The sequence below is a fragment of the Leucopleurus acutus genome (assembly GCF_964270905.1).
Source record: "Leucopleurus acutus genome assembly, chromosome: 5".
In the NCBI taxonomy this organism is placed as follows: domain Eukaryota; kingdom Metazoa; phylum Chordata; class Mammalia; order Artiodactyla; family Delphinidae; genus Leucopleurus; species Leucopleurus acutus.
This window is the reverse complement of record NC_139147.1, coordinates 113,862,129-113,876,209: the sequence shown is the minus strand read 5'-3', so window position 1 is coordinate 113,876,209 and position 14,081 is coordinate 113,862,129. Positions and strand designations below refer to the sequence as shown.

Sequence of the window (14,081 nt, the reverse complement as noted above, 5' to 3'; positions counted from 1 at the left end):
ATCGGTGAGGAGGGAAGGAAGGAGAGGAGAGGACCATACGGATAGCGACCTCAGGGCCAAAGAAGAAGAAGAAGGGGGTTGGCAGTTTTAAGTGTGTTGGGAGTTTCTGGTTGAGAACCAGAATTTGTCCTTTGAGTCAGGCAGTCACTGGTGACCTTGATATAAGCTGTTTCTGGGGTTGGTGGTAATAGAAGCTGAATTGAGTTTTTGGAGAGAATCTGGGACAATGCGGAAATAAAATAGAATAGTTTGCCAAAGGGATGATAGGAGCCAGTGTGGGTTTTTGTTTTTTTTTTTTTTTCCTTTTAAGAAGTTGAAAGACCTGGCTGGCAACTGGAGTGGAATTTCAAATCTCTTTATTAAAAGAAAAATTTTAATCCGACATACTTGGGAGATTGTCAACATGTTAGATGGAAACTGATGGCTGTTTAATAATAAGGTTTAAAGTTTGGGATTTGTGAAAGAATCCATCTCAGACTTGAACATGACACAGCTCTTTTTTGTTGGCAGGGCAGGAGGATGGGGGAAGATGGACTTGTTCTCTCCATATTTCTGTTAGTTTGAGCAAAGGTCCAACTGTTTATGGAGGGATCTTATAATTGAACAACATTATTATAAGAGCGAAATGGAAATTAAGATACAAATTTCACTCACAGTCTCACCAACATAAAAAGCAAAGCTTTTCCTTTATTTTTGTTCCTTTCAAACCTTTAGTCCATCTTAATATTTATTTCGTACATTACTATAATCATAATGAAGTTTTAAGGCCACCTTCTGTTCTTTTTATTCAAAATATAAGCATTTCCCATGTCATACAGATTGTCTTCATAACTACCATTTAGATAACTACATGAATTTTCCATCAAACTGATGCAGTATTGTCCATTAGGTAGCCTTCCATTATCTTGGTATTATAGCTAATGCTTCCATGAACGTTTTCAAGCACAAACCTTTTTCTCTCTTATTATGAGGGTGGGTGGTGAGCAGGAATAACCTTTCTGGATGAATTCCCAGGAAAAGAATTACTTGGGCCAGCATGCTTTCTAAGAGAAGGCTATCTAGATACGTAAAGGTCGAGGGAACCTAAGGATGTTGAGTTACAGTCTGTAACATACATGTTAAACTCCTGGTTCAAAGCTCAATTTCCCCTCTGTGAAGTCTGGAAAGTGGAGATTTCTGACAAGATATCGAGTCAGAAACAGAGCTGGAAGAAACTAGTCATTGGACTGACTCTACCAATAGAATAGAAGGCAGCCACGTCACAGGAGGGAGAGGAGAGAAAGGGAATCCATATCACATAGCTTGCTCAGCACAGAGGAAGGCTGTGGTACCCTCATGACTACAGTCTACTATTATGAAACAGAGCTGAGGAAGTCACAGGTTAATGACCGGGAGTAAAAACGCAGTCACAGGGATGCTCTCTTTCGGAAGGTTACTCTCCTGCTGTCATTTGGCCGGGGTGGGGGGAGGCTCTACTCCTTGGGCTGTATGTCTTGCCTCTGGACTCCCACTCTCCTTGAGCCTCTGATCTGTGGCACCCGCATTTCTGCAAAGCCTTTTCCAGTCTTTCCCTCTTCTGTCCCTCGTCAGACATTCCAAACCTCCCCCCGCTTTTAAGCAACTGTCACATCCCCACTCCATTTCCCTTAGTCTTGTCTGCCTGGCCTACAAAAGGCTCGAAAATATCTAGCGAACCGAACTGTTCCATTTCACAGAGAAAACAGAGGCTATCAGAGGAATTACCTCAGCTTTTCAGTACCCCAGGGCCACCCTTCTTTTTGGTCCAGGCCAACCTTACCTCCATTCTTTTTTTTTTTTTTTTTTTTTGTGGTACGTGGGCCTCTCACTGCTGTGGCCTCTCCGGTTGCGGAGCACAGGCTCCGGACGCGCAGGCTCACGGGTCCAGCCGCTCCGCAGCATGTGGGATCTTCCCAGACCGGGGCACGAACCCGCGTCCCGTGCATCGGCAGGCGGACTCTCAACCACGGCGCCACCAGGGAAGCCCCAAGGACCTCCCTTCTTAAAGGAGGACCACTCCATCAGGACTGCTTTAGCAAAGGTCCCCCATGATCGTCTGGAAGAGTCCCAGGGCTATCTTCGTTGTCCTGCACGCGATGCCTCTGTGGTGGTCAGGACTGTTGACCGTCGCTTCCTGGTTGAAGGTTGCTCCTCCCACGGTTCCCCCTCAGCCAGTTCCCTCCCAGCTCACTGATCATCCGCTCTCAGTCTCCTTCTCGAGTCCCTCCTCTTCTACCCGGAAATATTGCTCTTTTCCAGAACACATCTTCTTTTGCCTTCTCATTCGATCCCCTTCTGGGAAGCCTCCTCTTCAGCTGGAGCTCCACCTGCCACCTCCAATCTGCCAATTCCCGGCACTGTGCCTCCGCCCCAGCCTCGCTCACGACCTCCAGATCTGCGTAACTGATGGATGTCTCTTGTTGCTGGCCCATAAGTGAACCTCATTAAACATGACACAAAGTAATTCCATCTTCTCTCTAAATGTTCCCCTTCTGTATTTAGCTTGGTGGATGGTCACAACCGTCCCTCCAGAGGAAATCTGGGGTTCATCCTCTGTCACCAAGTCCTGTTGATTTGTTTTTGTTTTTTTTTTTTTTTTGCGGTACGCGGGCCTCTCGCTGTTGTGGCCTCTCCCGTTGCGGAGCACAGGCTCCGGACGCGCAGGCTCAGCGGCCATGGCTCACGGGCTCAGCCGCTCTGCGACATGTGGGATCTTCCCGGACCGGGGCACGAACCCGTGTCCCCTGCATCGGCAGGCGGACTCCCAACCACTGCAGTCCTGTTGATTTTTCTTCTGATTATCTTGGAAATATTTGCTCCCCTTTCCAGCCCTCTGACAGTGCTTTGGTTTGGACCTCCAAATCTTCGAGGAACCTTCTGACTATCCTCCCCACCTCTCTTTTGGTCTTCCAATCCGTCTTCTGTCCTGACACATACCTGCTAAACATCCTTAAAGGGTCTCCCAATGCCCACAGGATAAAGCTAACTGCTTCCGTTCCGCGAAGTCCCTCACGTCCTGGTCCCTGCTCCCTCTCCAGCCTTACCTTCCTCTTCCACCTGTCTCTCAGGCACCCTCTGCGCTCTGGCCACAGTAGGCTCTTCATACCTTGGCCCATGCTGTTCCTTTGCTCAGTTCAATGCCAGTTAGTGAAATCTAACTCTAATCCTTCCTTTCCTCTGATTTCTCTGTGCCTTGGCCTGACAGTAATTCTCCTTCTTTGAGCTTTCTGAACAGCAACATTCATGGTGATGGTAAAGGGTGCTATTCCCCCATCCATAGTTCTGCTTCTTCCCCATTCTGTTCTCATGATAGGATTGCACGTTTTGGCCCCTTTGGAGGCCCCATGTAACAACCTTGGCTAAGAAAATATAAGTGGAAGTGGCATGTGCCAGTTCCGGGTCGGAGAATTTAGTTGCCAGTGTGAGAGCCTCCACAGCTCTTTGTTGCAACAGCTGGTGACATTCCGGACGGTGGCTGCATCCTGAAACAGACCTATAGCTAATCTCTGACGAATACGTACTGTGAGCAAGAAATCAATCTTTGTTGGTTTTTTTTTTTTTTTTTTTTTTTTGGTCGCACTGCGCAGCTTGTGGGATCTCAGTTCCCCGACCAGGGATTGAACCCGGGCCATGGCAGTGAAAGCCTGGAATCCTAACCACTAGGCCACCAGGGAACTCCCATTCTTTGTTGATTTAGACCTATAACATTTCGGCATGTTTGTTGTTAAAACACAACCTAGCCCTTCTTGACTGAGGAACCTGTATAGCTCTTATAAGTGGTCAGTTATTTAAAAACACTTCTGCTAGATTCTTAGTTGTTTCTCTTATTCCCTGTGTGTCCTCAGAGTCTAGAAGAACACTTGAGCACATAAGCACCAATGATCTTTTTGTGGGGGGTGAGAGGAATGAGGGCACATATACTCTAACTTACAAAGAATTTGTGTTTTACATGTGAGGTTACACTGTTTTCAGTAGGTCATTGGAAAGTAATAAGATAAAAAAAAACTGTTTTTACTAACTGCTAAGTATGTTCTTTTATTACTTGCCATTAATCCATGTTTTATTTGATTGCTATAAATGTATGGCTTTCATTTCACTTGCCTTACAATTTATTTTATTTCTATCTCCTGGGTTCTTCTGTTATATTTTATCCTGAAACTTTGTTCTCTTTTTATCTCTTACTGATTCCAGTCTAGCAGTCGTACCTTTCATCCTGCAATTCTTAAAACAGGAATCAGTAAACCCGGTCTAAACCTATGTTTAGGCACTAACCAAGACTATGAGATGGTTAGAATATCATGCATGACCAAAGCAAGAAGGGCGGGGAGCTGGTGGGAAGAGAGAAAAATAGCCAGGCATTAACCAAAGGGCAAAATGGCAGGTCTGGAAAAGCACAGCTTTTGGAATTAGGAAAGTCTGAGATTAATCTGTTTTTTCCATTTACTGCTCATGGGGGCCTCTGCTACCTCAACTCCCTTACCCGTAAATGTGGGTGGCAACAGAAATAAGTCACAGAATTTTTGAGAGACAGTGAGATCATTTATGTGGGAGCTCTCTGTAAATTTTACGTAATCACTTAAATATTTTTTAACATGACAAGAGTGGCAGAAGAGTTGTAGTTCCACCAAGAGCGGTGGATGTAAGAACTCAGTGCGGTGAGAGTGCTGGCATTTTCAAGTCTCAACCTTGATCACTGGGAGGGAAAGGAGTTATTTGGCCCACAGGTGGGGTCATATCTGTACATTAGGACCTAAGATCCTCCCAGAGGAGCCCTTAGATTACATGGAAGTCAGGCAAACTATCTTGTAGCTCAGAGTTTTTTTGTTTTTCCTGACCTGGTGGGTGACTATTGCTGTACGTAATCCAAGAACTTTGGGTTTAGAGTTAACCACTTATCTGCTACCTGTCATACACTCCCCTCAGTGTCTGATCTACTGTTCCCATTCTCGCTTCTGTTTCCCTTGTGCACTTGCCTGCACATTCTCTGTAATGGTTTTCTAAAATGATGCTTGGGCTGATGACACACCTCTAAAGAGGGCTCCTGACTCTTAGAAGGAGCAGAGCCCTTCCACAGGAGACACGCAGGTGGAGGTCAAGACGTTCGCTTTATTTCTGATACAGTGCTGAGGAATGTGGTTTAGATCGTCCACCCAGTTCCGCTGAGTTAGGAGCCTCTCCCCCACTCCCTGCCAGCCACAGGCTGGCCAGGGGAAGAGCAGACTCCGGTAACTGGTGGGCAGATTTGGAAAGAGGGGAAGCCTTTGAAGCCGCTGGGGCTGGGAGCCAAGTATGCTCAGTTGCTTACTGCAAACCCATCAATCAGATCTCTCATTCCCTCCGAGGCCAGGTGGGTGTGGATGAAGTGTGAGACCCTTCACAGAAACATGCAGCTAAAGGAATGGAAGGCAAGCATCCCAACTCAAATGTGACCAGAAAACCTCCCAGCTGTGTGGAAACAGTACTAAATACTGCTTCTCCTCACTGCCCTCATTCTGGTGACCTGCCCAGCCCTAACACTGAGGGCTTCTGACTCTTGGCCTCACCTGATTCTACCTGTTTTGCCGTCATCCGCCGCAAGAGTTCTCAACCGTGGCTACACATTAGAATCACTTGGGGAGCTTCTAAACCATCCGGTGCTCAGGTCCCACCTCCAGAGATCCTGATACAATTGGTCTGGGGTGGAGCCTTGGCGTCAGTAGTTTTCAAGACTCCCTGGGTGATTCTAAATCACAGCCAGGGTTACAGACCACTGATCTAATGGTTTAGGTCGCATCGACCCTATTTGTCTTCATCTGGCTAGATGTAAACTGCAGGTAACGCCATCTGTGAAGCTCTCAGAATGAAAGCAGCCCCTCTGATAATGATGTTAGCAATGGTACCGCCACTTCTTCCCAGATTAAAGCCGTGATGGTAGCTTCAGAGGTCCTGTTTTTCTTCTCAACTTGTCCTTCACATAAAAGGTAGATTTCAAAAAGAAGTTGTATTTGGCCCCTTGGTGCTCAGCTATTCATTTTCTTGAAAGGGAATAAGGAGGAAGATTTCTTTTCTTCTTACAGAAATGCTCTTGATCTGACTTTCCCCTCAGCCCATCTGCCGCTAGTCATTATGAAAATCCAGTAAAAGACATTCCCTGACATAAACTCAATGCATTCATCTCCCTTAATATCACCCCTAGTCGCACACCCAGGTATTGAGCCAGGCTTCTGATGGCTACGTGGTCAGGGAGAATGAAATCCATGACCCCAGCGCTTAAAAGGAGGAGACATGATGATATGATAGAAGCATTTAAAATACAGTTTTCTTGGTACCGCGCCTGAATTTCTCTCAGCTGAACTGTATCTACCTGACTCCAGCCTATTGGAAGCAGCCCCATGAGTGAGTCTTAATCACCCACAGTGGCTGAGGGACAGCAGATGCTTTGGTGCATCTGTGTCTCTGATAACAGAACCCACTTAACTGCTCTGAATCCATGGGGTATGATTATATTGGGGTAATAACTCCCAAGAATGGCTTTGCCGCAGTTATAACATGCTGAGAGGGAGCGGAATACGAATCCTGCATACATTCGTCTGCCAGGTACAGTCAGCTATTCGTCAGTGCTATCATACCTGTAATAAGAGAGCATCACACCGCAACCAGTCTGGGTGTTCAGCTGCACGACTAGACGAAAGGCACATTTGTCATTGTTTAATTTAGATGAGTTTTGTTTTTAAAAGCAATATGCCGTTAGCTTTACGAAAACCCTGATAGAGTTCAGAGATTAAAATGAGTTTTTATTTTTCATCTTTTGAAAAAAGAGATCTGGATTTATCCTCATTCTATCCCATCTATCCCACTGATCCCTCATTTAAAACCTATCAGTTTTTTGTAGTGAATCAAATGTACCTGCTTTTTGTTTGGTTTTTTTTCCATCCCTGCCTCTGTTTTGAAACTGTCCATGTCGCCTCAGGAAGGAGCCTGCCATTTTCGTCATTGCTGTGGTGAAATATTTATTGTAGTCCAAGTAGCTAACTTTGAAGATCGTGCCGTGTAGATTTTCGTTGGCAGAGATTTTAACTCAGCTAACCGCATGTGCGGTCAGATATCTCTGCCTTCAACGTAAACTATCAACGTCAAGGTGATATGCTTACATAACCCATGTGACCTGCTCAACCTAGATTCTTAAACAGGCTTGGCTTGACAGTTTTACTTTCCAAAGGTCAAAGATTGGGACTGAGATATCAGGGCCACTGAAATGTGAAATAAAGAGGAAATGAATGAATTCAAATCTTAAGGCCAAGTACCATCACCTGGTCATATGAGAACTAGCTCTTGTGAAGCACCAACATAATTGTTTCTCATCTTTGAGGTTTTTTTTTTTTTAATTGAAGTATAGTTGACTTACAATATTATACTAATTTCATGTGTACAACATAGTAATTTGATCTTTTTATAGATTATACTGCAAAGTTACAAATATTGACTATATTTCCTGTGTTGTATATTACATCCTTATAACTATTTATTTTATAACTGGGAATTTGTACCCCTTCATCCCCTTCCCCTACTTTGCCTGCCCCACCCAACTCCCGTCTGCTAACCACTAGTTTGTTCTCTGTATCTGTAGGTCTGTTTCTGTTTTGTTATGTTTGTATTTTGTAATTCACTGCATATAATTGAAAACACACGGTATTTGCCTTTCTCTGTGTGACATTTTACTAAGTATAACACCCTCCAGTTTGATCCACATTGTCACAAGTGGCAAGATTTCATTCTTTTTATGGCTGAGTAATATTCCATTGTATATATAAAACGTATCTTTTTTATCCATTCATCTGTTGATGGATATTTTGTTTCTATATCTTGGCTGTTATAAATGACGCTGCTATGAACATAGGGATGTGTACATCTTTTTGAACTAGTGTTTTTGCTTTCTTGGATAAATATCTCGGTGTGGAATTGCTGGATCGTGTGGTAGTCCTATTTTTAATTTTTTGAGGAACCTCCGTAGTATACTGGGTAGTGGGTATACCAATTTACATTCCCACCAACAGTGCACAAAGGTTCCTTTTTCTCCACACCCTCACCAACCCAACATAATATTTTAAATAGGTGGTGAAACTGAGTCCTACTCTTACATTTTCCTCAACTCTTTGCATCCTTTTTTGCGTATTGTCAGGAGACAGAATGTGGCAGAGGAATGAGCAGATCAAGAATTTCAATCCTAGGCCTGCTACCTACTAGGTCTGTGTCTTTGGGAAGGTTTTGTGATCTCTCTGAGTTTCCAGTTTCTATATTTGTTCAAGAGAAGTAGCATCATAACATCTCCCGTGTAAGGGTTGGAGTTCATGTCTGCAAAATGCCTGGCACCCGTGAGACACCCAATAATCGGGCAGCTGAAATTAGTATTTTTTTCTTTTGGATTTTCTGAAAGTCCATGGGGACGATGAGTCACCCTCAGAGACCAAAAGAGAAGGCAGAGCAGCAAATTGTGAGGACAATTTAGGAGTCATCCTCCAACAGGTAAAGTTCACACTCCAGGGTTAAGTTCTGGAAGTTCCACTGAGGACCTGCCACATAAAGCCTCAGAAGCAGCCCCGTCACGTCAGCCTCTACTTCATCTCTCAGGAAAGCCCAGGTCAATGGCTTTACTGGCTGTTAGAGTGGAGGGTAATTTAAAGGGAATTTAAAGGGAAGGAAGGTGTGTGTATGCGTGTGTGTGTGTGTGTGTACACATATATGCAAAATTACAATTGATTTTGTGGGTTATTTTTCTGGTAAGGATATTAGAGGTAGTTGTTAGGGAGGAGAGAGAAATAAACGTTCTTGTCCTGTACTAGCCAAGGAGACCCAGAAGTTCCTTTTCTCAAAAACACCTTTTCCATATTTCTCGCTAATTTGAGGATAATTTCTGCTTAAGTTCTGCCTTTGGGTAAAGAATGCCTGTGGAGTGTTAAATATACTAGTCACTCCTCATTTCTTGCCATTACCAGTTCATGAAATCAGATTCAGGAAAGAGGAGTTTTTCAGTGAGAATGGAAGAGGAGTTTCTGGGAAAAATGAAAGAAAAAAACGGAAGCAAGTAGGGCAGCCTCTCCCCGCCTTTTGATTTTCTCCTTTTTTTGCTTTCTCAATAATTCTCTCTTAATTACTTGAGTGTTTATGGCTGTTCCTGCTCTTTGGAACCCACTAACCCATTTCCTTAGAATTCCAGAATTCCCCATTTTTCATTTTCTCCTTCTTTAACCTGCAATTTTCTACACAAAAAGTAAAAGGTTATGACAGGGGGAAAAAAAAAGAAGCATTCACTTTGATAATGAAATTCATCTGGGTCCTAATAAATGGTAGGTATCTCAGAATACTTCACTTTAAAAATCAGGAGCTTTGAAAATGAAAGAGCAAAGGCACACAAAACTCACCACTTCTAATGATGGTGGCTAAAATCTGTCAGTGGGGGTTTCAAGCAACTGAAGCTAGAAGAGTCATGCAAATTTAAAGCTGGAAGGGCCTTGTCTAGAACAGCCAGCCCCTTGTTATACAGATCATAGAGTGTTTGAACTGGAAGAGACATTAGAAATAGCCTAGTTTCACCTCCCATTTTGTAGATGCAAGAACTGAAAACCAACGAAGTGACATAATTTGCTGGAAGTCTAACCTCCAGCGAGTGGCAAATTGCATCGCAAATTGCTTAAACATTTACTAAGTACCCCTTTGTGACAGACGTCATGCTAGGTCCTGGTTTGAGGGAGAAACGGGATGGTTTGCGGGATACACATCCCCTTGCCTTCTTGGGGCTCCGGTTCTCCTTGCAGTGAAACACACATCCTCAAACACTTTTAGTACAAGGTGATTTGAAATAACAGAGTGAACATTAAGGTCTGGAAAGGATATAACTGTGAGAATTTGGCTTTCCCCTTCATGCTAGTGTTTCCTAAACATTACGATCTGCTATCCCACTAATCACTTTTTCCCCCCAATGGGAGGAAAACAACATCACTATTAGCTGGACTGTTTCAATGGGTGAGTGAGACTAGACAGTAGCCCCTCCCCCACACCCCGAGCTAAAAGGCCAGAGGGGCCCTGCATGCTGGGTGACACAGTACAGGTGGCTTCCTTGCCCCCCTCCCTCCCACCAGGTAGTCTTCCTCAAACTCAATAGGGGTCCCTCCTACCTGCGCTGTGCCTGCTTCCACACAGGCGGTGCGCTAAGGAAGAGGGGAGAGATAGGCATTGTTACTAGAAGGAGGTACATCAAAGACCTTTGCAGCTCTGCCATGTGTAGGTAGGGTGATGGGAGAGATGCAAGTAGATCACCTGGAACAGGTGGGAACAGCAGGAGACAGGAGTCACACCTGCAGGGGACCATGGAGACAGAGTGCCAACTCTCAGTGTTGGTCCCAGAGACCCTGAATCCCAACTATTCTACGCCAAAATATGTTTGAGAAGCCACCTGCTTGCTCACCGAAGTAGTTTCAACATTCCCTCTGCTGTCTGGGTCATATGCCTCATTTGGTCGAGAAACTCTGCTTCTCTAAAACGGGAAGTCAGCTAAATTTCTTCTAAGCTTTTTCCAAATTTTCCATCATAAGGTCCAAGATGCTTTAGAAAGTATGACTCAAGTTGCGAGCTGTGATACGTGATTGGTTAAATTTTATTTTTCACATGTCAAAAAAACTATTCCGTATGTTTTCCCCAGCTCATTGGACTGTCTTGGCAATGAAGAGATCAGCGTATCTAGGAATGATTGACACCATCTGATTCTTGGGTATCATATTTTGATGACGCTCTGCACTGTTTCAAACCAAAACAGAAACACACCCACACACCCTGCGCTCAAAAACCAGTACTTTTTGTCTTGATGACTACATTTAGAGTTGAAACATCATCATTAAAATTTTACGGGTGACATATCAGGAAAAACTAAGCTGACCAAGTTGTGTTGCCTAGAAAGAAAAACAGTCCTTCATTATAATGAATGAAATTGTGTGCTAGGTAGGAAGGCTAGTGACCTCTAGAAGATGAATCACTGACCCATAAATGGATGAGAATCAGCCAGAGTAAACGAGGCAGAAGTTTTCCCAGCATAATTGTGCATGCTGGCAGGGAAGATGTTTGTTATAATTAAAAGAGATAGAATGGTCAATAGGGAACATTTAATAGGAACAAATATGACAACATCACCTAACTATTTTTCTGGTCCATTCTTCATCCTCACGTTGTACCGTACATCTGGGTTTTAAGAGGGACACATACATTGCACATAAACATAACACACATCAACTTGTACAGCAGAACCAAGCAAAAATTCATTTAGAATAAGGACACTGTCAATGCCCAATTTATTCAGAGTAAACCTCCAACTAAATCTGCACTGTCCAATGCAAGATTTTCTTCACTAGGCTGGGGAAAATGTTAAGAGTATCATGGGGACTAATGCAATCCTGTGAGATAGGCTAGGGTACTGTTTAAACCCCACCAGCTCTGAGAGTCTTCACAGAAAGCAGAGGGGCACCTGATTAGAACAGCTTCATTACAGACAGGGCCGGCGTGGGACACAGCCATAAAAAATCCTTCATTGAACCAGAGAGGACTGTGGCCCTGTGAGGATTACATGAGACAAGATAGGCATAGCACTTACTGTGAAGTAAGTGTTTAGAAGACATATTGTTTTGGAACATGTCCTGTGCTATGAGTAAAGCTTATCTTCATTTCACTGTACAAAATGCAGAAGCTCCAGAAAAATCCCCTGTAGCCTCCCTGCTTTTGTCTAAGTTCATTTGTGAGAAGCGTTACTCACACTTTAGCTGCCAATGACTCATGGTTAAATCGGTTCACTCATCTTTTTTCCTTTTTTGTTTTTTAATACAGTTGCAAATCACATGACATTCTGCTTTGTTCTTTTCTCCCCCCTAAGGGAAGCTAAGCAACTCTAAGAGCCCCATTACCTTAATGAACTAAAGCCACGCAGTGAAAAGGGTGGGTATCCACTTCATCAAATCTAGTAGATGATAATTTCTTGAAAAGCTGAAGACTAATTCTTGGGGATTTTCTGGAGCCCTATGCAAATTCATATCGCTTAACCGCCTACGTGAGTTGAAGGTTGGTGTCCAATGACTGCTAAGAAATTGTCAGGAATGTTGCAGAAATATAAATAGGCCAGCACTGAAATTTAATTAGACACTGCATACGTTAATAATAAATTCAATTAATTTAGCCTTCTACCTATGCTAGAAAAAAAATACCCAGGCAACATAATAATTCATTTTAAATGCCTCACTTGGTAACCTCCTTTCCTGAAGAGTGATTTATGCAGTAATTTCCTGGCTGTGTCTTCATAAGATTGTTCCAAACCAGCCCTTTTGAAATAATAATAATTTCTGAATGTGCACTAGGAGAGATATAACAAATGACTTTTTATTAATTTTCATTTAATGAGTTGCCTATTCACATGGTAATTTTTAAAAAATTCTCTTCTTAAGATAAACAGGTTGTAAATACTACAGGTAACACTTCCATTTCACAAATATCGCGACAGGAAAATCTGTCTCACATTCTGTACGTGATTCAAAGGTTAATCAGTGGCAAATTTTCTATCCTAAACAGGCTTCTAATTCTTTCTCAGTTAGCACAGCATATCATTTTATATTTCTATAGTCAAATGATCCAAATTGGGTAAGGAAAAAAAGAAAAAGAATATTTTTCAACAGCAAAGCTCCTAGGAGGGAAAATAAGGGTGTAGACAGGAAACAAAGTTCAGTGCAAGGGGGAAAAGCAGCTAGAGTTGGTTAAGGAGCCCATGACACTGGTTCTTTTTTAAAGAACAAAACCAAGATCATCTCTTACAGCTTTCCTGTTGCACAAGTTCCTCCCTTTTAAAAATGGAGCCCATAATTTCTTACATAAATATTAATATTTAAGAATTTTAATTGCTTGTCTTTTCAAAAAGTTTAATTCCCTGGCAACTCATGAACTATAAATTGTCATAAGAAAAATAGCAGGAATGAAATAATAAAAACTAGGAAGAAGAAACCGTCCAGAAGAGACCTGGGTATTTCAAGTAGTTCATACCTGTTTAAAAAATCCTGCAATAGACAGGGCCAGGCCCTTAAAAATAATTTCTTGCAACACTTGGAAGAGTTTGCCTAAAGTATGAAATAATTCAAATGCAATAGTTACTTACATGAGAACCGAAAGGGCCTTGCTCCCAGCCCGCATTGCCTCACGCCCTCTCCATGGAAAAGCCCGTACTGCATCTCGCCCATGAACTTGTCCAGCTCCCGCCCCGAGGCATTGACGAGCAGAGCCCCAGTTTTGCAGAAGAAGGTGGCTTTGATCCACAAAGGTGTCCCCAGGGCTGCCACAGCTCCGAGGGCACACACAAAGCTTAACATCCCAGCCATGCAAAAAATGACTTTCTTCTGTTGGCTTGGCATGATGAGAAATGGCTCTTGTGAGGGTGAGGTTCAAAAACCAGACCTTTGTGACCGATGAGAAGTGACTGCCCCTTTGACTGCATTTATTATGGAAGGTGAACAGACAGAACCCCGCTGAAAAGGCAACTTCACCATCGATGGTGTTTCTCACCAGGTTAAATGTCAGAATGCCAGGATGAAGGTGGCTTCATCAAGCTTACTTGTTTTTTTTCTCCTTTTCTGCTGCCGCTTCTAATTTGAAATCTGTGGACTAAGAATCTGTAAAATAAAACTCTTTCAAACTGCCTTCAAGTAGCTCCTCTTGTGTCCCTTGGTAACAGAGGTCTAAGATAACAGATGGAGTCCTCCGTGTAACTTGATGAATGCCTCCCCTCTCCTCTGCCTTTTGTCTGATTGGGTGAGTTGAAACTTTCAGAAACGGGCTTGGCTCCTATGGTAAATTTTCAGCAACTTGAGAAGTTCATTTATTGATGTGTTTTTATTTTTGTTTTTGCTTTTGGTGGGGAGAGAAGAGGAGTGTCATGAGAGGTAGGAAGAATACACACACATACACACACACACACACACACACACACACACATATATATTGGCAATTAATTGATTTTGGAAAATGTTCATTGTAGCAGGATAAAATAATGGACTGAAGGGAAT

The 14,081-nt window shown here is 43.1% G+C and overlaps 1 protein-coding gene across 3 annotated transcripts in view; it reads right to left on the bottom strand.

Moving 5' to 3' along the window:
* Positions 1-13,430, bottom strand: part of CLRN1 (clarin 1) — a gene marked incomplete at both ends in the record, with an annotated part of 38,997 nt that extends 25,567 nt beyond the window's left edge. For all 3 annotated transcript variants that reach the window (XM_082839357.1, XM_082839358.1, XM_082839359.1), the window contains one exon: positions 13,178-13,430. In XM_082839357.1, the coding sequence (XP_082695483.1) occupies positions 13,178-13,430 (253 nt within the window). The remainder of the gene's footprint in view (positions 1-13,177) is intronic.
* Positions 13,431-14,081: the final 651 nt, after the last annotated feature.